This window comes from Podarcis gaigeae, assembly GCF_964106915.1.
Source record: "Podarcis gaigeae genome assembly, chromosome: 2".
Taxonomy (NCBI): domain Eukaryota; kingdom Metazoa; phylum Chordata; class Lepidosauria; order Squamata; family Lacertidae; genus Podarcis; species Podarcis gaigeae.
Window position 1 is genome coordinate 30033073 of NC_139679.1, and position 27037 is coordinate 30060109.

General features: G+C 46.6%; 1 protein-coding gene and 1 long non-coding RNA gene across 10 annotated transcripts in view; one reads left to right on the plus strand and one right to left on the minus strand.

Annotated features, from left to right (window-relative positions):
- The window catches only part of BAHCC1 (BAH domain and coiled-coil containing 1), a 117535-nt gene extending 111410 nt beyond the window's left edge, over window positions 1-6125 (plus strand). For all 8 annotated transcript variants that reach the window (XM_083727339.1, XM_083727342.1, XM_083727338.1 and 5 more), the window contains 3 exons: window positions 1569-2650; window positions 3897-4133; window positions 5196-6125. In XM_083727339.1, the coding sequence (XP_083583465.1) occupies window positions 1569-2650; window positions 3897-4133; window positions 5196-5402 (1526 nt within the window). In that variant the 3' untranslated portion in view covers window positions 5403-6125. The remainder of the gene's footprint in view (window positions 1-1568; window positions 2651-3896; window positions 4134-5195) is intronic.
- LOC310839316 lies at window positions 30-26890 on the minus strand. Of its 2 annotated transcripts, none has more exons than XR_014561426.1 (3): window positions 26754-26890; window positions 19822-19868; window positions 30-502 (listed from the first exon to the last, which is right to left on the minus strand). It is a non-coding gene; the product is annotated as an uncharacterized lncRNA (long non-coding RNA). The 2 variants fall into 2 exon arrangements; XR_014561427.1 differs by lacking the exon at window positions 26754-26890 and adding an exon at window positions 22324-22386.
- Window positions 26891-27037: the final 147 nt, after the last annotated feature.

Here is a 27037-nt window from a genome sequence, read left to right on the forward strand (position 1 = left end):
TGACTTGCCCCAAGAGTACCCAGTAAAACTTTGCAGCAGAACAGAAACTTCCTTTTTAATATGTACACCGCTTTTCTACATTGTTACACACAAGGCAGTTCACAAGCCATAGAAATGATAAAATATGCAACAAAGATCACACATCCTATAAACAATCTGATCCAATGCAAATCATAACAAAAAATATGACTGTAAAAATAAGCTGCTTAATGCAATAGTCAATAATCTGTTTCAAATACAATATTGAACAATAAAAGGAACCCTTAACATATCAGCAAATAATAATCAAAAAGAAAGTCACACCTCAAAAACCACAACAAATCATTACTGGACTGTAATCAATAAAAATAACAGCAAAGTCACAATGCATAAAACACCACAGATCATGTAAAAAAAAAAAGATATACCGAGCAGCAAAGTCACATAGCTTATAAAATTACAAAATATAGCTGGTTCCTTGCTCCAGGTCCCTTATGTAATCCAGAAGTACTTGGATCCCTACCTGCAAAAAAAGAAGCCCATCTGAGTTATGGAAAGAGCAGTGTGTAAACATCAAAATGAAGCAGCACCATAAAAGGTGGGCCAGGGTTCATGAACCCTGACAAAGCGTTGATGGACATCAGTTGGGAATGGAACACCAGGAAAGGGAGATAGACCAAGGTATAATAGAGTTATAAACAAAACCTGGTGAACTCTGAACTCTGTACCAAACATTTTACTCTTCTTTAGACTGCAATTGCCCCAAATCCAACCTTTTTCATGGTTGTTCATCACTATTCAAAGACACCACCACCATTGCTGCTGCTTCAGTTGCCTTCTCCCCTCGGTCCCCTCTCCATTTCATTCCTCCTCAGGAGATCCCAGCCAATCAGGGACAATATACTCCAAGGGACAACGTAATTATGTGCCTATATATTGATGTCACTAAGGGCTTCACTCTGTCTCTCAGCATTTCGTCCGCCAAATGAGAATGGTTTGCACGTCAAGGGGTGCTGGTGGGCTGTGTCATGGATTCCTGGGGAGGGAGAAGTGACTGAACAGTGAGAGCTGCTACTTCCTGCCTTTTGCCATTCTGCAGAAATACTTTGACAGTGTCCGAGTCAGACACTTGAAGGATCTGTGGCGCTCATCTAACTGTGATCGCTACCTATGTAGTATCTACTTTTTTAAACACCCATTTCATTCCCCACCCCTTTCTGGACGGCTTTTTTTTTTAAGCATACATAAGAGGATACAGTGGACCCTCTGGATACAAATTTAATTTGTTCCGAGGGTCCATGTGCACCCCGAAAAATCCACCGCAATACAGCGCTTTGCGCATGCGGTGAAACCCGGAAAAATACTTCCTGGTTTGCCACTTTCACAACCCGAAGTTTACGTTACTCAAGAGTAACGTAACTCAAGGGTCTACTGTAGTTCTTATCGGCTCAACCCATCTGACCAGGCCCCGGCAAGAACAATTGAAAGCAGTTGCATGGCGGAAGGACATAGGAAGATTAAACACAGTTTCTTATTGCAGTTGGCAGCCCCCCCCCCAGTATTTCTCTGACCCTGTCCTTTCCTACCAGGTAAATCTGACCTGCTGCACCCAACTTCAAAAGCCCTGCCTGGAGATCACTTCCTGGGCCGCCGTGCCAGCCCTCTGCTGAGCTGGTCAGCTGTGGCTCAGAACAAGCGCAAGACCTCCAGCAAGAGCACAGCGATGCGGCAGAACCTCTTCCAGCTCAACGGCAGCAGCAAGAAGCTGCGGACCAAGGAGGTGCTTTTCCCTGTGCACAGCGTGGCTGCCCCCATTTTTGGCAACGGCTTTGGCTCAGACTCGTTCAGCCGCATTGCCAACTCCTACTCAGCTTTTGGAAGCGCCGGCCTGGTTCTGCCGTGCACCCAGAAGCTTTTGCGTGCCAAGAAGGCCGAGCGGTTGGATGTCGAGATGGGCAAGGGAGGGCGCCGGAAAATGGGCGGCGAGTACCTGGTCAAGCTGGACCACGAGGGTGTGACGTCACCCAAGAACAAAAACTGCAAGGCCTTGCTGATGAACGACAAGGACTTTGGCTCGCTGCCTGGCCACGGCTATGCTCACCCGGCCTTGGGGATCAAGGAGAAGAAGAGCACATCGCTGCCCATGGGGCTGGCGCTGCGCAAGTACACGGGTCAAACGGAGTACGGTCTGCACTGCGACAGCGACTGTCACAGCTCCTACTCAGACATGGATGAAGATGAGGTGGACGACCTGAGAGGAAGTGTCCCCTCCCGCTTCCTGACACGTCTTTCCGTCTCGTCATCGTCCTCCGGATCGTCCACCTCCTCCAGCTCAGGCTCGGGCTCCACGTCCAGCCTCTGCTCATCCGACAATGACTCGTCCTATAGTTCCGATGATGAGGACTCGACCTTGCTTGTGCAGACCTGCCTGACGCACCCTGTCCCGGCCCTGCTGGCCCAGTCCGAAGCCCTACGCTCCAAGGGCAGCACCCTGCAGAGGTGCTTTGGTGCTGGGGCCAAGGGCAAGCTCAGGCGCAAGGAGGCCCTGAGCTTCTCCAAAGCCAAAGAGTTCTCCCGCCGGCAGAGGCTGCCCTCGGTGGAAAACCGGCCAAAGATCTCTGCTTTCCTGCCAGCACGCCAGCTCTGGAAGTGGTCTGGGAATCCCACTCAGGTATGGGAAATGGATGCCAGTCCATCAGAGCTTTTTGGAACATTGCTCATGTTCTCATATATAAAATAAAATATTCTATGCCATATGGTGCGATTGTACTATAGTATGCAAATTAAGGGAAATGGTTTTGAATCTGCTTTGTCTGGTTGTTAAAACTATCAATGGGGTTTTGTTTTGGCAAGAGCTATTGTGACAGAGCTGCAAGGAAATGGTAGGAGGAAGCGGTTCATAAGTCTTTCTGTGCCTTTCAACAGGAGGATAGGCTAAACTTGGGAGGCTTCCTTCTCTGCTTTTCATACTGCCTTCCTGTAACTGACCTGGCGGAAAGACCCAAGTTCCCTTTCTCTCTCTTTTTTTTTTTTTTTGGTGATAAAAGAACCATGAATTCCTGTTTTTACACTTCAGCCTCAGGTTAATCAATTAGGATGCTTGTGCTGCCCATCTCAGGCACACTTTGCTCAGAAGTACACTTAACCACATAGACAGGCTCAGAACTGGGCTGCAAAACAGGCTTTGGGGCTTTCCTGAGCCCCACAGAGATTAGACTGGCGCTCGCTGCTGTGCATCGGCGGTCACCGAATCCTCCAGGTTGGCGAGGGATCACTGTCTTTACTAACTGGCATTCAGTTGTCCCAGATACTTCACACAGGAAATCTGCAATAGCAGCCAATTTTTTGTAAGCGCTTCTGCATTTGTGGGAACACGGTCGAGGTTTCATAGCGGCTAGCGGCCTCCTGCGAGTGGCTGGCGGGAGCCAGTTTTCTCCTGAGGAGTGGGCTGGGTCTGCATTTAAGCTCTGGTGGGTACAGTGGGAACAAGCTTCTCTTCCACGCACTCAGTTATCTTGCTCCCTGTGAGGCACCAGCCATGTTCTGTGTGTCTTGTCCCTAGGCTGCGTTCCATGTCAATATGGCCCTTCTGGGCACCCGTACCTCGCAGGACATAATAACACGCCTGGCAACCCCATTTGGGTTTTTTTGTTGATTAGCCTCTCCCAGGGATTCTCGCTAAAGCCAAGCTTGCTTTTGATCCAGAGTGGGCCCCACACTTACGCTCCGTTGCTACAGGCTGCGGAGAGCATCTTCTGCTGTTGACACGCAGGGCTTTGTTTCCGTGGCAACAGTCAGAATCCCGTAGGTGGCAGAACCCCACCAGGGCCTGTAGGAAGGCGGGGTGGTGGTGGGGACCCTATGCGAGACGCAGGCCCGTTTACTGTGCCTTAGCATGCCTCTGCCCTTCCCTGCAGCGTCGTGGCATGAAGGGGAAAGCACGGAAATTGTTCTACAAGGCAATTGTACGAGGCAAGGAGACTCTGCGCATCGGTGACTGTGCTGTCTTCCTGTCAGCCGGGCGACCCCATCTGCCGTACATCGGCCGCATCGAGAGCATGTGGGAATCCTGGGGCAGCAACATGGTTGTCAAAGTAAAGTGGTTCTACCATCCTGAGGAGACCAAGCTGGGCAAGCGACATAGCGATGGCAAGGTGAGAGGCCAGAAAGTGCCGGAAGCGAAATTTGGGAGCGAGAGTTAGGTGGGGGGAAGGAGGGTGAGGCAGGCACAGGGTGTGGCTAAACTAGTAGTACCTGGGATAGCTCAGTTGGTAAGAGCATAAAAACTCTTGATCTCAGGGTCGTGGGTTCGACCCCCGTGTTGGGCAAAAGATAGTTGCATTGCAGAGGGTTCTGGTTATATGACGCTCGTGGCCCCTGCCAACTCTACAGTTATACGAAGCAACACAAAGCATGCTCTGAACTATAGTAAGGATGGGCTGGTGGTAGTTTGGGATCCAGTGGGAGATCACCTGCTAGCCCATGTGCAGCCAGGAGTGGAGGGCCAGCAAGCTCTGGGGAAGCTGGTTGAACTTGCCCCATACCTTGGTTCTCAGATGGCTTAGGTGTTGAAGAAATTGGCTCCCGAACGCCACAAACCCAGAAGGGTTCCGGTTTGCGAACATTTTTCGGAAGCCAAACATCTGATGCGGCTTCTGCTTAAGTGCAGGAAGCTCCTGCAGCCAATCGGAAGCCACACCTTGGTTTTCAAACAGTTTCAGGAGTTGAATGAACTACTGGAACGGATTACAGTGGACGCTCGGGTTGCAAACGTGATCCGTGCGAGAGGCACGTTCACAACCCGCAGCACCGCGCCTGTGCACATGCGGGTTGCGATTCGCTGCTTCTGTGCATGCACAGAAGCCGAAACCCGGAAGTAACCCGTTCCGGTACTTCCGCATTTCGGCACGCCCGTATCCCAAAAACACACAACCTGAAGCATCTGTAACCCGAGGTATGACTGTATGTTCGAGAACCAAGGTAGCACTGTAATCTAATTGGCTAATGCTACCACACTGGGAGGGAGATTTCTGGAATGTGTGCACCCCAGCTTTCTATATCTCTTGTTGCTTTGAGCTGAAAAGTGATTGAATTCCCACAATGTCGGGTGCTTGCAGACTGGCAAACAACAATTCTTGCAGAGGACTTGGTCCTGGGGTCCGCGCATCGGCCCTTTTGTTTGGGGTGCAATATTTTGACATGCGGCCTTCTTGCAGAACGCGCTGTACCAGTCGTGCCATGAGGACGAGAACGACGTCCAAACCATCTCGCACAAATGCCAGGTGGTAGAACGTGAACACTACGAGCAGCTGACACGCAGCAAGAAATACCAGGACCGTCAAGACCTCTACTACCTGGCAGGGAGCTACGACCCCACCACAGGCCGGCTCGTGACTGCAGACGGCGTGCCCATCTTATGCTGAGACTGCGGGATGCAACCAGTGCTCCAGGGCCGGAAAACGGCTGGCGGGGTGGGGGTGTGGATAGGAGGGCCAAGGGACAGTGGCAAGGGGGCCTGTCTCCTCTCACCGTTTCCTGCCCGTTGGATGCAAGGCCCTGAAATATGCAAGGTTCCCGGCTTTGCCATGCCCCGGGGTTGCAGGCTGATCCCGGCTCCCCACACGGCTCTGTACAGATTTGAATCCAAGCCATACTTTCCCTAGTACCTCTGACTGTTTGCCGCAGGCCAAACACAAATCAGGTTACCGCTCTATTTATTTCGTGTGTAAATAGTGTATTTCTGATGGGAAGTTTTATGGAAAAAGAAGCAAACGAGACAAAAAAAAAAGAGGCAGGTTTTACGGGGGTGGGAGGGTAAGGGGGCTATTTGATGGGTTTTATTTTGTGTTCGATGCACTGTTTTCCCTCCAGCTTAGCTGGGGGTGCGGATGCCAGGCAAGCATGTAAATACAGAAGGGGGCACTTGAAGGCCGCGGCAGCGCAGGCTCCGAAAGGCCACGCTGACCTCACAAGACTGTGTATTATAGACTCCCCTCACCCGTCCCCTCCTACCCTTTTTTATTATTATTATTAATTATTATTATTATTATTATTATTGTTATTCTAATGATAATTATTCTGACAATGTCTGCGGATGTTAATATGCTCCTGTTAAAGAGAAGATTATATATATTATTATAAAATCAGGATCTAGTATTCTGGTCTCTGTATCTCGGGGTCGGGGATATTCCTAGCTTGGGTTTAGGTCCATAGCTTAGCTGTAAAGAAACACACGCCTTGCAAGGAAAAGATCCAATGTCCATTCCTTGGCATCTCCAGCTAAGGCTGGGGAAACTTCATCAGAAACCCTGGCTATCTGTTCTACATGCAGCTGCTGGGTGACCTTGGGCTAGTCACACTTCTTTGAAGTCTCTCAGCCCCACTCACCTCACAGAGTGTTTGTTGTGGGGGAGGAAGGGAAAGGAGAATGTTTGCCGCTTTGAGACTCCTTCGGGTAGTGATAAAGCGGGATATCAAATCCAAACTCTTCTTTATCAGTGTAGTCCAAACTGAGCTAGATAAACCAACAATCTTACTCGGTACTGTATAAGACAGCTTACCTGTGACTTCTTTGGACACTTGACCCTTTCACATAAGGTATAATTTCATTAAAGGAGCTTTGTGTGCAAGCCCCACTGCAATGAATGGATGGGACAGGCCCATCGCATGCATCCACTCATGGGCAAATCTCATTCTTTTCAATGGGACTTGTACAACGGATGCAGGTACCTAATTTATTACAACGTTTAGCAGAAGCTGTCACTCTCATGGGAGCTGAATGTACTTTGGCTTATGCCTACCTGCACAGATCTATAGATATTATCGAGTTGACATGTTCCTGTTTGAGCAGTCCTTGCAACAGACACTTTGGGTTAGAGAACAAACGGCACTTGCGATATTTCAGTAATCTTACATGAAATTATAAAGGCAACATTCCACCAGAAAATAATTAAGAGAGAACCCCTCCAGCCAAAGTAGCTGGACAATATACTAGCAGATGAATTTTACACAGCCCGGAGAAAATAAGTTTTATGGCTGCTGCTTGCAATATGGGATAGGCTAGATATCCAGCTGCATCCCATCAGTTCTGTGACAGATGCTTGACAACCTTTTTTTTCCCCTTTGCAGTCCAAGGAGAGATCCAAAAAAAGAGAGGTAAACTGAGCTCCTGGGGGGACTGCTAATGTAGCTGTATCTATATTTTCAATGTGTTCTTTTCAGTGCAGTGAGTCACATGTCAGGCATCGGGATCATGGGATAAGGAGGGTCAGGAGCCAGAGCTTTGTATAGATCTTCTGCTAGACTTAAGCTTCCAGTTATTCTGCAAACGATCCTGTGCAAGTTGTCTCCATAAGTGGAGGGCATAGAGCCTGCACCAAGTCCTACATAGAGCTTTGGAGGAAGCTGTGCATGTGAAATAGATTTGCTGCAGCAGCCATGTCCTTCCTCCCAAGTTTTACTCATTTCTGGCTGGACAAGAGGCAACCAATAATCTCCAGAGCAAACCTGTATTTTAGAAGATCACATAATTTATGTGCTTTCTGGATCATCCTGGCTACTCAAGAACCTTCATCGTTCTATATTCTCCATGGCATGCTTGCCACCTTAGATGGCAAGAGAAGAACTGAGGAAAAAATAGTTCAAACTGTAACTTTCTAGGCTTTTTTCCCCAAGAGGGCAGATATTGGGCTCAGAAATATATGACCAACGCCAGTTCTAGACATTTGGGGGTTTATTTTTCCACATCAGGGTTTACAGACAGATTACCTAACTTGCCCATTGGTTTCAGGAGAGCCTTACCGCTGCTATTTTATAGTAGGTGTGTAATCATTTTGGAATAAATGAAAAACGGAGCTAAACAGAGCTCTGTGGGTTGAATTCCATTACTGTATTACTAAAAGGCACAGAAGATCAAATCACTATTTCTGGGGGAGGGGGGTGTCTCTAGTGACAGTGGCAGCAAAGCTCTCTTTTCTTTTTATGGCTGTCTATGGCCACCATCCATATATTTACTTACCATGCCCCAGAAACTGCAGTATCCCTTGACTTTGTGAGGAACCAATGGTTGCCATCTCAAAAAATAAAATAAAAAATAAAAATAGTGGCATGAGTCACTTTTAACCCTCCAACACACCAGAATAATGCAACATCTGGGGCATGGTGAGAAAATAAAATGGCTACCTGTAGAAGTTTTGCTAAGATAGGCACAGCTCAGGAAAGTTACCAAGTCCAAGAGAATGCCTGCATGGTTAATGAGCAGAGTTAAGAAAGCTATTGAAGATAATAAGAAAACTGAAGTCTTGCCCAAATTAAAACAAAATTGGGCCTATGAAATGCAAGTGACAGGACTTAAGAAAATGAATTTGAGGGGCCTGTCACTAAAAACTTTAAAAGTATCAATTTAAGGAATATTTACAATATAATTTATGGGTAGGGAGGCAAGCTGGACCATTGAATGACAAGGAAGCAAAAGGTATGCTGAAGGAGAGAACACAGATTGCATAACAGGTGAGTGAATTCCTTGCTTTCCTACCTGAATTCCTACCTTAGTTCTTCAAACCAGAATATCTGCCCTGTGTATCTCACAGTAAAGATGAACAGTGGTGAGAAGAGATGAAGTTCCAGGCTTATTTACAAATTAAACATTTTAACAAATCACCAGTTCCAGATGGTATTCCATCAAGAGTTCTAAAAATGTGAAAGTGCTGATCTTCTAACAAAAAAATACCTAGCTTGTCTCCAGGAACAGCATTCATATCTGAATACTGGAACATAACATCCATTTTTAAAAGGATCCAGGGGGATCCAGAAAATTACAGGCCTGTTAGCTTAATGTCTATTCTGGGTAAATTGATGGAAAGCATTATTAAAGATAAAATTATCAAGCATACTAAAGAACGAGTATTTCTGAAAGAAAAACCAACATGGCTTCTGCAAAGTTAAGTCCTGTCTTACTGAAGTTTTGGACTTGTTCTTTAAGAGTTTCAATAAGCATGTGGACAGGGGTGACCCAATACACATTATGTACTTGAACATTTGATAAAAGTTCCTCATTGAAAACATCTGAATAAACTTATTGGTCCTGGGATAATAAGACAGGTCCTCTTATGGATTGGTAAACTAAAGAACAGAAGTAGACAGTCACAAAAATTGAAAGAGATACAAAGTAGGGTCTCAAAGATCTGTATCAAGACTTATTTTTAACTTGTTCATAAACGATCTGCAAACAAGTGTGCCAAGTTTGGTGATGGACTTCCAGATTATTCAGGGTGCAAAAACAAAAAGGGGTCACGAGGGAGCTCCTAAATGATATCTCCAAACAGGACGAGTAAGTTTTAAACTGGTAAATGTGGTTCAATATAATGTAAGTGTAAGGTGATGCACATTGGGACGGAATATCCAGCTTCTCATGGGAACTGATGGGCGTTTGAACTGGCGGTGGCTGACCTGGAAAGAAAACTGGAAAACCGCCCATAATCGTAATGAATTTGTACAAGCCTCTGGTGTGTACGGTTCTGTTTGTTGCCTATCCAAAGGAGTATTGGAGCTGGAAAAGGTACAGGAAAGAACAAACAAAATGATGGAGAAGGTTGGAGCAACTTCTCTTCAAGAAAAGGCTGCAATGTTTGGAGAAACGTTTTTTCAAGAAATGGCTGCAATGTTTGGAGAAACGTTGACAGCTATGTACTATAAGAAGTGATGGCCTGCAACTTGGGACACCTTTAAATTGAGTTAGGCAAATTCATGTTATTTATCAGTGGCTCACACCCAGCAGCTTGTGGTTGAAGGAGATGGCGTTTTAATTTTTTACTCCACCCTCACTTCCCTGATCTAAATTCCTCCACCACCAGGTTGACATTAACTTTGTGTAGGCAGGGTGAGTGGGTGTGAATCGCAGATACAGTACAGTTTGAGATAAGCACATTAGATGAGGAAAAGAGCTCGAGGGGAGGGTTAAACACACACAGTGCATTGATGCTCTGATCAAAACTTCAGATCCCTGCATCTGCTTTGAAATGTAAAAACAATTAAAGCAACCTGATCACAAGTTTTCTGTGCCCTGTTTGGTTCCAGACTGATCCAACCGCCCTTCGGAATAACTTTATTCCTGGCTCCCCTGAACTCTCCATGTAGTAGAATTGCCCTGTTCAGTAATTCTGTTTACTCCTCCGAATTTCTGCTTGCTATACACCTGTTAACAAAGTGCAGGAGACCCAGGAAAAAGGTGGGCAAAGCTGAACCCCCTTCTCTCTTGTAGGTGCTGTATGGCCACGCTTCAGGTACAGCATTCACTTTCACGTTCCTGCTGATGCTAGGAAAACTCCCTCACAGTCAATGCAATGGATGATTAAGGCTGCAGTGATTAAGGTTTCAGTCCTAGGACACCTGTAAGTCCCATTAAATACGGTGGTGCATATACTTCTCAGTAAAATGGCGTAGGGTGCAGCAGAAAGAGGAGACCAGCTGCCTGACTGATTTTGGCAGTGGCCCAAGTAGGGCTTGGACAGCTGCGCGATAAGCAAAGATTCGGGAGAGAAAAGCGGAATTTTTGTTCAACAATTTTTTTTGCATTATTATTTATCCTGCTTTTCTAAAAAGGCATTTAAAGCAGTTTGCAGGGGAATTAATTTTTTTTTTAAAAAAAATTGATTAAAAATAATGCACAACACTAAAATAGCAGCATTTATAAATCAAACGAGTTGAAAACAGCCAAGCTTAAAACTCCTAAAAGCGCGATATTATTTGAAAATTGAAAGTCTGCAGAATTGTTGGGGTTTTTAAAAGTGTTCAATGGCTAAAAATGACTAAGGAAAAATAATGGGAAGCTTGCAGAGCTCCATAGGGAAGACATTCCATAACTTTGGGGCTGGCAACAAAAAGGCCCTGCCTCCTGAAATCATCTATCAGATGTATTGCAATGACCGTGTGGAAAACATGTCATCTGATGCTGACCTTAATGCCCGGTCAGGTTCATATAATACGGGGGGTGGGGAACCTTAGGCCTAGAGAGCAAATGCAGCTGTCCAGGCCTCTCCATTGACCCCTCGGGATTTTCCCCAGGCTACATCCCTTGCTTCACACCATCATCAACTGCTTTTGCCTAGCTGGGATGTATTCTTGGACAATTGCTTGCCTAGATGGAAGATGAAGAGATGTGCATGTGAAAACGTCTTGCTTTTGTATGACCAGAATGCAGCCTGCTGTACAAAGGTAAGAGCTGCATATATTGCTCCAACAATATTTTTGCCTCTGGCCTTAGAAAATGTTCCTTGCCCCCGATATAGGAGCAAAGGGTTCTTGAGATAACCCAGTTCCATGCAGGTGTTTAAAGCACCAGAGGCCTGCAAAACACACACAGAGAGACAATCCCGTGTCTGAAGGAGGACTTGGGCACTGTAGTGGGTTGATTAATGTCAATCTAAGTTTGCCAGACTGCATTTTAGCTTTAAAACTAACCAACATACTTAAGTCTAATTAATGCACAAAGGGGTTAATAACAGAGCAAGCTGTCCTGCCAGACCTAGCAAGGTCACTTCCTCTTACCTCAGGAGGAAATAGGTAAGCAAGCCTATTGCTCAACCTCCTGTCAGCCTGATAAGCTCAGCATATAAAGAGGCTTGAGCTGGTTGCTCCAGTTCAGATCGCATGGCTCTCACAAGCCACTTTTGAGTTCCCATACCAGTAATTTAGGAACTTTCACCACTGTAACTAAGCCAGGTTTTACTGCTTAGGCAACCTTTTCTGAATGCTGTATGGAAAAACGTGAACCTTGGGAGAATTTGTAAGTAAACCATTTTTAACTTCGCAAACATGGTCTTTTTCTATGCTAGGGAAAGAAGGAAGTTTTGGAATTCACAGGGGCATATTTTAAAGTCCAACAACCTATATTTACATGCTTAACTTTGCTGCATGTTTTGTGATTTTAAATCTCCGCTAGGGTTCTCTCACTAAAGGGTACTTGCCCCAAACTTGAATCTTGGCATCCAGGAATTCTCCTTTCTATATACTAATTTTTTCCTTGAACCAACAAACCAGAAAAATGCAGTTCTTCCATCTCTTCCTTCCTTGTTCCTTTGGTCTTCACACCTAGTCCACCTTTTCTGTGGCACTCTTGCTTGTTTATGGTAGCAGGCAGGCAGGCAAGAAGAAGATGCCCAAAAGGATCAGAGGAGGAACAGCCTAGAGAAGCTGCGCCTACAACTTAACTGAAGCTAAAGGATGAAATCTCAAAAGTTTCCGCCAGTGCCACACTTCTGGGACTCCTCTGTTTCACTGACACATAAAGGCAGCCACAACACACAGAGGTACAATGTCCCTCTCAGTCAACTTGATCCGGCAGAAGCATTGCCACATGTTGTGTACAACAGCTGTATGAAAAACACCCAAGAAAGGGGTGGGCGGGTCACAGGAGCAGAAGCCCCACTGCTGTATTACCATGATGTGGATAGCTTCTGATGTTGAATTTCTATCATGTGACTGTTAAGAAGTAGAAGAACCCTGCTTGGGAGTGGGGATCAGCTGGCAATCTTATTTCCAATGCACCGGGGAGGGTGGCAAGTCCCAGGCTGACAGAGCTGGTTGCTTCCTGTTGTGGCCATTTTTCTCTTGCAGGTGGGAGAGAGGAGGGCTTTTTGTACTCTCCCAGTATTGGCCAACCCTGGGAGATGAGGCTCCTCTTTCCTTGCAGATTTGGGCAAGTGGGTACACTTCTCAGCAGGTTCAAGCTACACAATACGCTCCGTGACCAAGACAAATGACATCTCCTGCCAGTGGTTGGAGGCCACAGAATAATGGCAGTCACAAGCCACTCTGATCAATAAAGTACATTTCATCAGGTTGGTGGCAATTAGTTTTTAATATTGCAAAGCAATCAGGAATGAGGCAGGCTTAATTATTCATGCAAGAAACACTGGCACCTGCCCCTTATAAGGTAAAAAGAGCTTGACACCAAGGACTTTGTTGTCCCCAACAGTCCCTGGCTGGCTTGGGAGATGCCAACCTAGGCTATTCAGCAGTAGAGTATACAGTATTACATATGACCAAGGGCTCCTCCAGACAGCCTGTTTATTGAGCATGTATCCTGGTTTGATTATGCGGAGGTTAGACTATGCCCAGTCTTTACTGAGCATTCTGATCTGTTTGCAGGAATGTTATAAAACAATGAGCATTCATCTTTCAGGCTGCTTATATGTCTGGCTGCTGACTGTTTATTCAGCCCACACTTTTTAAAGTGTGTGTCTCTGTCACTTTCCCTAACTCTAAAACATAGTGGTATGGGGTTTTGTTTTGTTTTTTTTGGTTTAAGTTTGTTGTGCCAGGCCTACAAAGCACTGCAATCCTCTTCAATTGAGTAAACCTAAATTCTGTGGATGCGCATGAATCTCTCCAACAAAATAGTGATCCTCTGAAGGCACATTTTGTGTGATCACACCTAGAAAGTGGGCCCATTTAACAATTCATTCTTACAGAGGCAGTTTCCACCCCTCAGAATTACAAAGGTACGGCTGCAGATAGCCTCCTGGGCTGTGTATACAACCTACAACCGCACCAAGCAGGTCACAACATTCAGCGTTCTAAGAATCTCTGCTTTCCTTGCGGGAGGTGGGTGGAAAGGAAGGGGGGGGTTGCCCACAAACTTTGAAAGTATGTGGGAAATACCTGGAGAAATCTCAGGTATGGAGGTGGGAACAGGGAGGCAGAGCAGTATTTGCAGTGACTGGAAGCTGCAGCTTCAGTACCTACCATGTTTCTTCTCCCTTCTGCAGAAGCAGAAGCAGATTAAAACTACACAGCATAATCACCTATTTGCTAATTAGAATTGCTAACAGTTTTACTAGCTCCTGTGCCTTGAACAGCAGCTTGATCCACAGACACTAGCAGATTATAGTGCCCCTCTGTGAAAAGCTTCTGCTCCTCACTTCAGTAGATCAAGCGGCTATTAAAGGCACACAAAGCAGGTTAGGCCCCTTTTATTCTTCTTTTTTACTATCATCTGGTAACCATGGGAAAAACGGAAACAAACACATACAGGTTAGAACTCCACACACACACACCCCTGGCATACAAATGGGGTAACCAAGGACCAGAAATGTTAATATTTGTTCTTAAGAAGCTCAGGTACAGCCTAGACCAGGCACGGCCAAATTTGGCCCTCCAGCTGTTTTGGGACTTCCATTCCCATCATCCCTGACCACTGGTCCTGTTAGCTAGGGATGATGGGAGTTGTAGTCCCAAAACAGCTGGAGACCCAAGTTTGGCCATGCCTGGACCTAGACAAACCCTGTATTTTCAACCAGTGGGCAACCTGAGGCTCAGGCCCCAAATATGTGACCCACACACCCCTCCTCCAGACTACTCTGTCCACTCCTATAGACATAGTCATAGTCATAGGGTTACCAGACGTTCCCAGGGACAGTCCCTGGATTTGCAAATCTTTCCCCGGACAGATTCCATCCTCAGAATGTCCCCAGATTTGCAAATCTGTTCCCGGGAAATGTGGCAGTGGCAGCCTCAGCAGCCCGGAACCAGTCTGGTAGCGCAGTTGGATCTGGCTGGCTTCAGGAGTTGCTCACTGCCGTAGCGCCCGCCATTTTTCCTCGCCGGAAGTCCCCATATGATGTGTTGTGTGCGATCTCCTGCCCCCTTCCCCCTTTGTTTTGACTGATCAGGGGAGGCTTGGGAGTCGTGGGCGAGCGACCATTGCCCAGTTTTTTAAAAACTCTGTGCATTTATGTTTCATGGGGTTCGAAAGAAGGACTTTGCACCTTTATACAATATGCATGTATGCTTGGGCCCAGGGTCTTTTGCCTCACCATCTCCACTACTGACTCCCTGTTGCTAAAGGTAAAGGTAAAGGTACCCCTGCCCATACGGGCCAGTCTTGACAGACTCTGGGGTTGTGCGCCCATCTCACTTAAGAGGCCAGGGGCCAGCGCTGTCCGGAGACACTTCCGGGTCACGTGGCCAGCGTGACATCGCTGCATCTGGCGAGCCAGAGCTGCACACGGAAACGCCGTTTACCTTCCCGCTGGTAAGCGGTCCCTATTTATCTACTTGCACCCGGAGGTGCTTTCGAACTGCTAGGTTGGCAGGCGCTGGGACCGAGCAGCGGGAGCGCACCCCGCCGCAGGGATTCGAACTGCCGACCTTTCGATCGGCAAGTCCTAGGCGCTGAGGCTTTAACCCACAGCGCCACCTGCGTCCTTGCTACCTGTTGCTACCTGCGTCCTTGCTCCCTGTTGCTACTCAGCTTAAAAAAAAAAAAGTGTCCCCGGAATCATTGGAAAAAATCTGGTAACCATACACTACACATTCTCACATGCTTTTGCCTTGCTGAAATGTATTCTTGAAATGTGGTCCTCCTACCTTTGGCTTGCTTGGTTGAGCAATGAAGAGATGCACACACCTCAGAAACCTCTTTCTTTTGCAGGGCCTATGGCACAAAGTTTGCTCCATGACCTCTCTTTGTCTCTGGCCCTGGTAGATGGGCCCCAGGTAGGTCGTTCATGAAGGAATTTGGCACTCAGTCTTAAAAGAAAATGGCCCATGCTTTCTGAGAGAAGTTCAGCTCTTTGGAGGAGACCAAGAAGAGTGAAAGAACCCAAGAAGATTGCTCCAGCTGTGACTACCATCTCAATCTGCAAAGCCATTCATTCCAGCTGCTAAAATTACACAACTTTGCCACTAATAGAAATGCCATCCCTGTGCTCTCCCAGAGAGGAAAAGCACCTCGCTTTGGGCTTGTTGCTTCAGTTCAGCTCATTTCCTCTCCATTCTCATGCTCTACTTACTTGTTGGTCCAAGAGTAATAGAGAAACCTCAGTATGTTGCTCAAAACAAAAAGGAACTGAAGTATCTGGAAAGCAGGTTGGGGTAACTAGGGAAGGGAAGTATATTTTAAGTGCACCCTGGGTAGCAGGTTTAAAACCAATTAACCCTCTAATTTTCAGAGAGTGGTGATTGCCTTTTTCCTGGCCTTCAGCACCTGCAAAATAGGCAGTCAAACAGGTGGAGGCCACAATGAAGAAGAAAGGCTTCCCCACTCATTTTATTTGTCTTCTAGCTGCTGAAGGCACAAAGCCTTGCTAGGAAGCCACAACAGAGGTGTCAACTGTATTTATTCTGAATCTGTGTCATGATGCTGCTCTGGCAGAGTTGCCAGATTCAGACTCTGGGTGGGTTCCTGTTCCCTTAAGAGTCTCATAAAACAGATAGTGCTGCAGTAATGGGAGCTGCTGTGTGTGTAATAGTAAGGCCCATACCAGGTGAATTTTTAAAGCACATTTTAAAGCTTTCTCAAGGTCTGGGCTTGACAACTCCATGCACTTACAGTTCAAGAAGCCCATTAGCTCCAACAGAGGGAATTTTAATTGATCATCTGCGCTGCTTATCAGCAAGCAATCCCTTTTGCAAGTAGCCGTTTAAATCCAGTTCAAAAGGGGAAAGTGTGAATTGGCCCTGGTAGTCAATTCTGTTAATCCGATTTGTTGGGAATGGAGGAGGAAGGAAGGAAAGCTGGGAGGTCCTACTTGCTGCTGATGGGCAAATCAATATATGTTGTCGTGGGGACAGAAGCAATGAAAGCTTTCCCAGGCACTGTTTGCAAGAACTATAGCAGGGTATTGTACGAAATTTCAGCTCAAGACTATGTTCCAACATATTAAAATGTTCCAAACTGCAGAATGTCACCAGGTTTCGCCTTGTCATTAAGGACAACTATAAGCATTAAGCAGCAACTAGAACAATTGCATGGTCACCAGTACTATGGTTGTGGTGTCCCTCAGCTGTGTGAAATAAACACTTGTGTGTACGTGTGTATTTAATAATCCATGTTCACACATATTTGAATGCTAGTAACTCTGATTGGGTCATAGTTTCCAGACATGTGTGTGAAAGTAAGGTAAAGGACCCATGGACAGTTAAGTCCAGTCAAAGGCGACTATGAGGTTGTGGTGCTCACCTCGCTTTCAGGCCGAGGGAGTCGGCGTTTGTCCACAGACAGCTTTCCAGGTAATACGGCCAGCATGACTAAACTGCTTCTGGCGCAACAGGACACTGTGACAGAAACTAGAGTGCATGGAAATGCCGTTTACCTTCCCGCCGCAGAGGTACCTATTTATCTACTTGCACTGGCATGCTTTCGAACTGCTAGGTTGGCAGGAGCAGGGAGAGAGCAATGGGAGCTCAGTCTTTCACAGGGATTCAAACTGCTGACCTTCTGATTGCAAAGCCCAAGAGGCTCAGTGGTTTAGACCACAGCGCCACCCGCGTATTGTAGTTTATGTATGAAAGTACATAAACTACAATACTATGGAAAACACTAGTGCAACACACTTTACGTGTACGAGTCACTGTTGTTGTCATGTAACAAAACTATTGCAAATCCACTAGGGTTTTAAGGAATATAGAAGAAGGCAAGCAATTTTGGGAGGGGAGAGAATCATGTAACTTAAAATATATTATAGGTTGGTCAAAGGATTTATATCTTTTTGTCATCAAATGAGGGTGGTCTCTCCACTCTCCGGTGTGTTGTAAGTTTGGAACTATAAGAGAGGGTGTACTCGCAAGTATGCAAAAAAGAATCCAGGACCTGCTGATCTTGAGATGCAAGAATTTGAGTGGCACCTGGAGGAAATTAGGCAGAAATGGCCCACCTCCTTGCAGACCTTTTGTAGAGCAAATTCTTGTGGTTAGCCAGCGCAATTGCTGCAAATTATACAAGCGGCATGGAGTTTGTTCCAGTGGGAGTGTGCAGTTGGCTCATGCAGAGCTAATCTGACACAGTGTGACACTGTGTGTGTGTGTGTGTGTGTGTGTGTGTACATGAGCACACAAACCTTTCGTCTGGATTTTTCTCATGGCCTGGGGGAGAAAAGAAAGCAGAGAAACTAGTTTTGGGGAGTCCTGGCTGAGACGCACTATCTCCTTTGTTGGCACAAACAAAATACTTCTGTGCATTCTGGGGCTGTCCATTTGCCGCTGAGCGGAAGGCACAGTTAAAGTAGAATGTAGGAATGTTTAAGAAGCGCTCAGCATAAGGTGGGGAGGCTCGTCCATGTGGATTTGATCTGAAAGGGTGGATGCAGTGAGAGCCCAGGTGAAAAGCATTATTGCTTATGAATGTGTTTTACAGTAGCAGCCAAATTTAGAAGCTTGAATGGGTCAGGCACAGAAACAGAAAGAGAGAGAGCCTGTCGCCCTCCAGATGTTGTGGGATTCCTTCCAGCATGGCCAACGGTTAGGGATGATGGGAGTTGTGCTACAGCAGCATCTGGAGAGCCTCAGTTTACCCATTCATGCCGCACTACAAAGTGACACTTGCCTGTTATTAAAATCTGTCGAAGAGCAAAGCAGTGGTGGGAGTTACAATGAGTTAGGCTGTATGGTGCCCACTGGGTCCCTTCTAATTCCTGGACCCGGCAAAGGTTAAAATCTAACTGAGGATCCCATTGTTGAATTAGCCAGGCAAGGGCCACAATGGCCCCTAAGTACAGGAAAGGAAGTTGCTCTGTGGAAAAAGGGCAAATAGGTGGGCTCCCTCCATCACCTGGCTGGTAGTGAAGAGGACAACAGCGAGAGAGGATGTGTGTGAGCTGGGCTGGAAGCAGGTGGATGCCCTGAGAGCGACAGCCATGCTTTATTTCTGTTGAAATCCAAGGCTGTGGCTATGGGAAAAGCGAGCCCTCCACTGTAGGCTAAGGTTGTACATGTGTGTAAATGAACCATGTATCATAAAGATATCACAGCCTCCACTGCCCCTCATTCCAATGAAACCAAACCCTGAGAATTGGGCCTGGAACCTCTGGCGTCTCACGCTGCTCAGAGGCGAGTGTCATGGAACAGAATGAACGACGAAGGCTCCCTTCTCCTTGTGTCACCTCTCAGACAGAGTACAGTCATACCTCATGTTACGTCCGCTTCATGTTACGTTCTTTCAGGTTACGTCCTGCGGTGACCCAGAAGTACCGGAAAGGGTTACTTCCAGGTTTCACCGCCCGCACATGCACATGGGAAATTGAGTTTAGTAGGTTCACCCAGGTATGGGTGTTGCTAGGATTTTGGTTAGCGGGGGCAAGCCTTTTGTTGGTGGGGGGAGCAGACCTCAGTTAGCTATGTATTTTTATTGATTTTTATTGATGGGGGGCAGCTGCCCCTCCCTGCCCCCCCTGGCTATGGCCATGCACCCAGGTGTTCTGGGCTGCGCTCGAGGCATTTAAGCCGGCACACCGAATGGAAATCGGTGCCAACCTAGCAGTTCGAAAGCACGTCAAAGTGCAAGTAGATAAATAGATACCGCTCCGGCGGGAAGGTAAATGGCATTTCCGGGCGCTGCTCTGGTTCACCAGAAGCGGCTTAGTCATGCTGGCCCAGTGACCCGGAAGCTTACGCCGGCTCCCTCAGCCAATAAAGTGAGATGAGCATCGCAACCCCAGAGTTGGCCACACCTGACCTAATGGTCAGGGGTCCCCTAGTGGTTGGAATATGCCATGATGTGGCAGGCGGAAGGTATTCCTCTTCAGGAGAGCGGGGGTAAAAGTTGTGAGGAAACTAGAGGTTTTCTGAATTTCCACAACAGTGTGAGCTTAATTAGATAACTACCTCCAGCAGCAGTGCTTGGGCAAAGTGTGCCCATGATGTCTATCCGAACTGTTTCTGAGTGATTATTGTCCCACAGCAAGACACAGCCAAAACGCTTCGCAAGATGAGACCAGAACGTGGATTAAGAGCAACAACTTTAGGCTGCTGTACGTGGCTACTACAAATCCAACCACAGAATCCCCCAGCAGAGGAATAAGGATGAAAAAAGAGGTATTTGCCAAAACAAAAACAAAGAAAACTTACCTTCATGTTCTTCCACAGTCACTCCAGGAACCAGAGACAATAACTTTCTAGAAAGAAAGAAAGAAAGAAAGAAAGAAAGAAAGATCTGTTAAGTATCTTCCCTGCTGACTTGTTTGAAAAAGAGCAAGTCTATAGCCCCTTATGATTCCTTCCTCTTCCTATGAGGAAAAAAAATGCATCCTTGTTTAAAAGGACAAAATATGCAGGATGCTTTTCCTTTGTGATGTGGATTTTTCATTGTTCGTGCAAAGATTGCCCTCCTGTGCAGCAGAAGCTGGGATTCTGCATCTACCTCACCTGCCTCACCTTGGGCTGGCCGCAACTCCACAGATGCTGAACTACCTGTGAGGAAGCTCTGCCAATCCCTAGATAGAGCAGGAGATAAACTAGCTCTCCTCTGGGATGCCTGGAAACCAACAGACCCAAACACAGTCTTAAGACATGCACCCAGTAACAGGCACCATGACACTTCATATGGCAGCACAATGTACGGTACATACATTTGCATCAGTAACACACAGGTTTTCTAGCATGTGCATGTTTCTTTGGCCCATAGGTATAGCCACTGCCCTCAAGCAACACTTTGTCTGAAGTCTGTACCAAAACAGCACTTGTATGCACCATAATGGCAATAATGCCTTGGTGAGATCTTTTTTTATCCCTGACTTTGCATCCCCCAGTTCTGGCAACTGGACAAGAGCATAAAATTCTGGAGAGGGCAGTAAAAATTCTGGCTGGTGACAATCCTCCTAGTATCTGTGTCAGCAATTGGACTACTGCAGGGACCCAATTCCAGCTCTCATGCCAGCAACAATACGTGTGTGATTGATCCTCAAAGCTGTAGTCGCAGTGCAGTGGCTCATTGGATAGGACCATTTAAAGGGGGGGGGAGCACTTGAATGTGTGCATTAGTGTTCCAGAAGAAGTGAGCAATGTCCTTGTTGCTTTTTCTTGCCTGTCCTTGAATGACTGTTATGTTCATGTTGTTTGCAGAACAGGTGCACTTAGGTGCAAATACAAGCAGAAACACTGGGGGATATCCTTGGAGATTTTTCATGCCATTTGTTCTTCCAGGTAGGCCTACATGTGGGGCAGGCAGGCAGGTTAACTTGTAGAGCTTGGAAGTCCTCTTAGATCCCGGCATGTAGTCCTGATGGACAAATCAAAGGTGTGGATGACAACTCTGGGAGGAGCGGCAGGTGTTAGGAGGAGAGAATAGCTGCACCAACCTGGCTCATAACCTAAAAAGCTACCCTGAAAGTCCAGCATCCATAAAACTGAGTGAGAATCTGTCAACACACTACCTGGAGCAGATCAAGCGGGTACATTTCAGTGTCCACCACATTTTAGGAGCATAGGAAAGTTATTTTTGTGTCCAGCCTCAGTATTTCATTTTCTGGCAAGCAACCTTTCTCCAGGATTCATGACAGATGAGTGCTTCCCATCACCTGATCCCTGATCTTTTTAACTGGAGACACTAGATAACAGGACCTTTTGGATTCAAAGCAAGTACACTACCATAGAAAAAGGTTGAAGAATACCTGGACCAATGGTCTGCCTTGGAACAAGGTAGTTTCCCTATGTCCCTAGATAAAGTCCTTCCCATTTTCTTGGATATTCAGATACATGGGCAAATCAAAAGCCGCGTCTCCTCTGCAACACCTCAGAAGCACAGCATTTTGAGTTGGGTGCAGAATGCAACCTCCTGAGAATATAATTTAATTTTTAAGCAAGTTGGAAGTCCTCATGACTGAGAAGACACGCTGATAACTGATCCAAAGCTCAGCAGGGGAAAGGTTTTCATCCCTAGTATAGTTCCTTCCCCTTCCCTATGTCTAATGACAGAAGTAATTATGAAACTTACACAAATGTGGTATAAACTGGCCTAATTTGCAGAATTATAAAAGTGCCATTCTTGGCATAGAAGGTGGAGTACCTTACTGCATAATTCTTATTCTGCTTCTTAGAACAGAATACAAGCGTCCTGCCTACATCTGTTACAAAAGGACATGAAGTGCAGTGTCACGCAGGCCAGATTCTGTAGCATCCTTTGCCATGCCAAACAATACTCAGGTATTGGGGGGGGGGTGTAGAGGGGATGCGCTTATGAGACTCCTCATTACAAGGTGGCTTGAGCAGAGCTAAGAGCTCCCTGGCTCTTGCATGTGATTCTCTGTCAGTTGGGACTCCAGGTTTAACCCTAACCATCAGGCCTGGGACAGAATCCATGGAATTTCATTTTAGCATATAATCTAATTGAGAAGTCCCAGGCTACAGCCCATCTGCGGTTTTATAAGGGCTGCTGGCGGTAAATTAGATCCATCCCCTTCTATTGGATGTGTTGTCATTTTTATGACTTTGGGGGTTATATAAATAGGAGAGTGGGGAGGGGGGAAGCTCAGGCAGGCCGGCAGGCAAAGGACTAGTCCTGCAATTGCCAAACTCCCATCTCTCCCTTTTAGTGTTTGAAAATTCTGGCTAGTTTATAAAAATCTCACTCACTGTCAGTCTCTGGCGGAACACAATCCTTGTTGATGTGGAGAACAAGAGGCAACTTCAAACAGCTGTTGGCATGTGTCGGAAACAGATAAAGTGAAAAAAACAGAATGGAGTTCAGGGTGGGGTTCCGAGATCACAGGCCAAGCAGAGGAGGGAAAGAGGAATGTTTTAAATTATAGATAATTGTGTGTTGCATGTGCACGCTACACAGGCTTATGCATCTGCATATGGGTTCTAGCAAAGAGCCTGTATTAAACCTCTGCTCTCAATCCAGAGCACCTGCAGATATCTCCATTCACTTCAGTGGAGGAAGAAGCTTTCTTTGTGGAACTGCCCTCCCTTTTGAAGTGACCTGGGACGCCCTTGGTGGTGGAGGAGTTCTGGGGCAGCACTGCAACACACGGAGGCAGTCCCTGAGTTGGGGTATTTGTGCACTGGTGGGCAAATCACGCAGTCCTCCTATGCAACACATGTCAAGAACACAGTAAATGCAATAGCCCTCCCGTGCTTCCTTTCTTCACACGCAGGGTCCTAGATGTAGCCTGGCACATGTGGCCAATCTGGCCCATGCAAACATACTTTAGGCATGCTGTCACTGGAAAACCCATTAAATCAGCAACACACCAGATCAAGGAAGAGGCACACATGCGGACCATACTGTCAACGTAGTGGTGACAGCTATTGACAAAGCACTTGGACTAGATAGCAATACAAAATTCCTTAAGGTGGAACCCTTTTATAGTACGAAACTGGAAAAGGAAATAATTCTTGCTTTGTTTTCTTTGCATACTTGTCTCTGTGCAATTTCCCTTATCTCCACAAAATATGGTTATGCACACCCCATTGCCAAGTGCTAAGGGATTTCAGGGGTGGCAATGCATACCTCTGGTTTGATTTTGGGGGATGGGGGCGAAGGTCACTGGAGACATATCTTTGTGACATACGGTTGTATTTACGCTTATACGTCAGATTGAGCAGAAGGCAGAAGGATTCACAGCATTAACATTATGGGGAAGCTCTACAGAGACTCATTAACCATTTTGCCCAAACCTGCAGGGAGTTCGGCCTCACCATCAGCTGGGTCAGGACATCGCCAACACTCCACGCATCAGCATTGATGACCACATTCTTGAGCTGGTAGACAATTTTGTCTACCTGGGCTCTACCATAACCAGCAACTTCTTCACCAAATGCTGAGCTGGATATGGTCTTGGCAAGGTAACTATGGCAATGGCTTGCCTCTCCAAAAGGGTATGGGAGAATGTGATGCTAACAACCAATACCAAGATGAAGGTCTACCAAGATTGTGTGTTGAGCACGCTACTTTATGGAAGTGAGTTGTAGGCAACTTGTACCCGCCAGGAGTGGCATCTCAATGCCTTCCATATGTGCTGCATCAGGAAGATTTTGGGCATCACATGGTAGGACAGAGTCTCAAACAAAGATTTGCTCTCCCAAGCCCACATAGCCAGCAAGTTCACACTCCTAGATCAGTAACGACTACGCTGGCTTGGTCATGGCCACAGAATGGAAAATGGCATGATCCCCAAGGATGTGCTCTGTGAGAGCTGGCTTCAGGCACCAGGCCCATTGCCAGACCAACTCTGCATTCCAAAGATGTCTGCAAACATGACATGAAGGCGGGGAACATTAACTCCGCCGTGTAGGAATCCCTTGCAGATGACAGCAGCGCCTGAACACACAGGTTGCGTATCCACAGGAGCGACCAGAGGAACAATGACTGCTGGGAGAAGTGCAGAAAGAAGAAATGCTATGGTACACCTGCATGAGCGCAACTGGGCACCTTCATCTGCCCCAGTTGCAACAAAACATGTCTCTCTCCCATATCAATCTCTACAGCCACAGCAGGCACTGAAACTCTCCAGTGGTTTGACTTCAATCCCGAAGGCACGCTCTTCATTGTTTCCCGAGACAGACTGATGCCAACGACAATCTTCATTTTACAAAGACTGAATCTATATTTGTTTTCAGCTGGCTTCTCTATCTCTGTACACACCCAGCTGCTTCTATAGGCTCAGGCTGCAATCATATGCATGCTTGCTTAAAAGTAAATTAATTGAAATCAATTAGGCTTACTTTAAGGGTGGTCAGTTACACATTACCAAAAAAGAAATCTGTATCCCCACAAAAGAAGACATCAATTTGCATATTTAAATTTCTATAATTAGAAATTTCTATTACTGTATATAATTTCTATATAGATTTTGCCATGGTGGGAAAGACACCAGATGTCTTGTGTGCCCATTTGGTTTGTTGACTAAGGACTGCTGATGCTCTCATTTTTACAGTTCCTTATAGGTAAATCAGACTTGGACTAGACAGCCTTCCCAAAGAGAGTGCTGTTCTCTGTAAAGTAGGACACACAGCCACCCTGCTTATTTCCAATAAAATATCTTTAGGACTGGTGCAGAGGGATGCATTCATGATCATTTTGGCTGAGGCCTATAATATAGTAATAATTTAACAATGACAACATTTCTTATATCCTGCCCATCTGACAAGATTGTCCCAGCCATATGGTGTCATCTGGTCAGAACCAGTCAATCTTTTGTAGAAGTTTACCAGAGTGTGAGACTTTGCCACAATGGTGTAACCTATGAAGCTCCTCCCCACCTGCATTCCCTGTGCCTTGTAGTGGCTTTGCCTTCTGTGCAATTGAAATCCTAGCATATGACAGAAGCACTCAATAATGGAGGCCTAATTCTGCGCCATTCCCAGAGCAGAGTTCCTCCTCTTCTAATCCAGAAGTGCCATAGGCACTTCCTGCCTGGGCCACATGTCCTGTCAGTGTCACAGATTGGCTACCTATATGTTAGAACATCTACTGTACATGTTGCCTTCTTGCTCCAGAGAATCATTAAATTCAAATCTGTCACAACAGAATGCCTGAGAGGTCCCTGGCCCACACAAAGGTCGGAATTCTTAGCAGATGAGGGGGAGACAATATAAATCAGGGATAGGCAACATAAGGCCCGTGGGCTGAATGCGGCCCAATCGCCTTCTCAATCCGGCCTGTGGACGGTCCGGGAATCAGCATGTTTTTACATGCGTAGAATGTGTCCTTTTATTTAAAATGCACCTCTGGGTTATTTGTGGGGCATAGGAATTCGTTTATTTATTTTTTCTTCAAAATATAGTCAGACCCCGCACAAGGTCTGAGGGACGGTGGACTGGTCCACAGCTGAAAACGTTGCTGATCCCTGGTATAGATTCACCGCAAAGCCAGCTGAGAGCCAGTGTTGCACAGTGGTTAGAGCAGGGTTAGACAACATACTGCTTCCGCCCCGACATTATGGATTACAACTCCCATCATCCCTGATCATTGACCATACTGGTGGGAGTTGAAGTCCACTACATCTGCCGGGTTTAACATTGGCTACACCTGGCTACAGATGAGAATCTTGTGAGCCCCACGCTCAATCCCCATTCACCTATGAAGCTGAGAGAGGCCTCAGACCAGTCGCCATCTCTCTGTTCAACCTACTTCACACAATTGTTATGAGAATAAAATGGATGCAGGGAGAACTCTGTATGCTGCTCTAAATTCTCCGGAGGAAAGTTGGAATAATGTACTGTGGAAGCTGAAACCCTACCGTATCATCTCAAAGGGGCATTATAGCACTGAATTTTAGGGTAGCCAGATTATTTGATTCCAGTTACTGTATTACAGTCCAGTTGAAAGTAAAAGATACCCCCCATTTTTTCCATTTCCAGAAGGGAAGTTGTGTGTTAAGTCTGTTGCAGCAAAAACAAAAATGTGTTATGGCTGGCACCTTAAAGTCTAACAAATATATTGCAGCAAAAACTTTGTGCTGAAGTGGAGTGTAGTCTGCGAAGGCTTATGCCATCCTAAATTTGTCAGTGTTTAATGAACCACAAAAGAGTCTTTGTTGCCACAGATGCAACGGTTGCCTTACATTCTGCTACGGCATATTATTTGGACGGTGGTGACGTGAGGGCCTTACTGTGGCTTTTCCCCCTGCAAAGACAGAGCCTAGGAGTACCTTGGATGCTACAGCCTCAGTGACATCTCTTTGCAGGTATTTAGGGGGCTGCCTGCAGCTACTTGTGATGAGGCCAAGGCGCTCTTCACATGCGCAGAGGTCTCTTCCTTGACGACGACGAAGGGTCTCGTGGCAAGTGCGTTACAGCGCAATAAGCCGCCTTGGCCTCGAGTCCATTTTATCAACTGCACGAGCTGCTGCTAATGCCAAGGTTGCAGGTTCGACCACTGCATATTCCTTCCTTGCAATGGGGCCGGACTAGATGACCCTCGGGGGTTCCTCCCACTTCTATAATCTCTCTCTCTATATATATACTGTATATATGAGCCGCGTTGTTTTTTGTGTCGCTTGTACACGGCGACGTGGCAGCGCCGCATTGGTTCGCGACAACACCACCACACAGCGTACTTATCCCAGCGCGGTGACTCGCGACGAGAACCGCCACGCCGGGTTGCTCCGGAGGGGCACCGAAACCAGCCAACCACCGCGGCCGTACAGCAAGATCCTCGGCGTCACGCGGGGTGGTTACCATGGCAACCCCGGCCTCTTGCCCCGCCCCCTGTCCACGACCCATCCTCCGGGGCCGGTCAGAGCGGTTCAAAAGGAGTTTTGCCCTCTTTCCGTGTTTGTGCCGCTCTAGGCCTCTCGCCCTCTGTGGTTTCTTGCATTCTCTTTTTTTTTTTTCCTCCCCC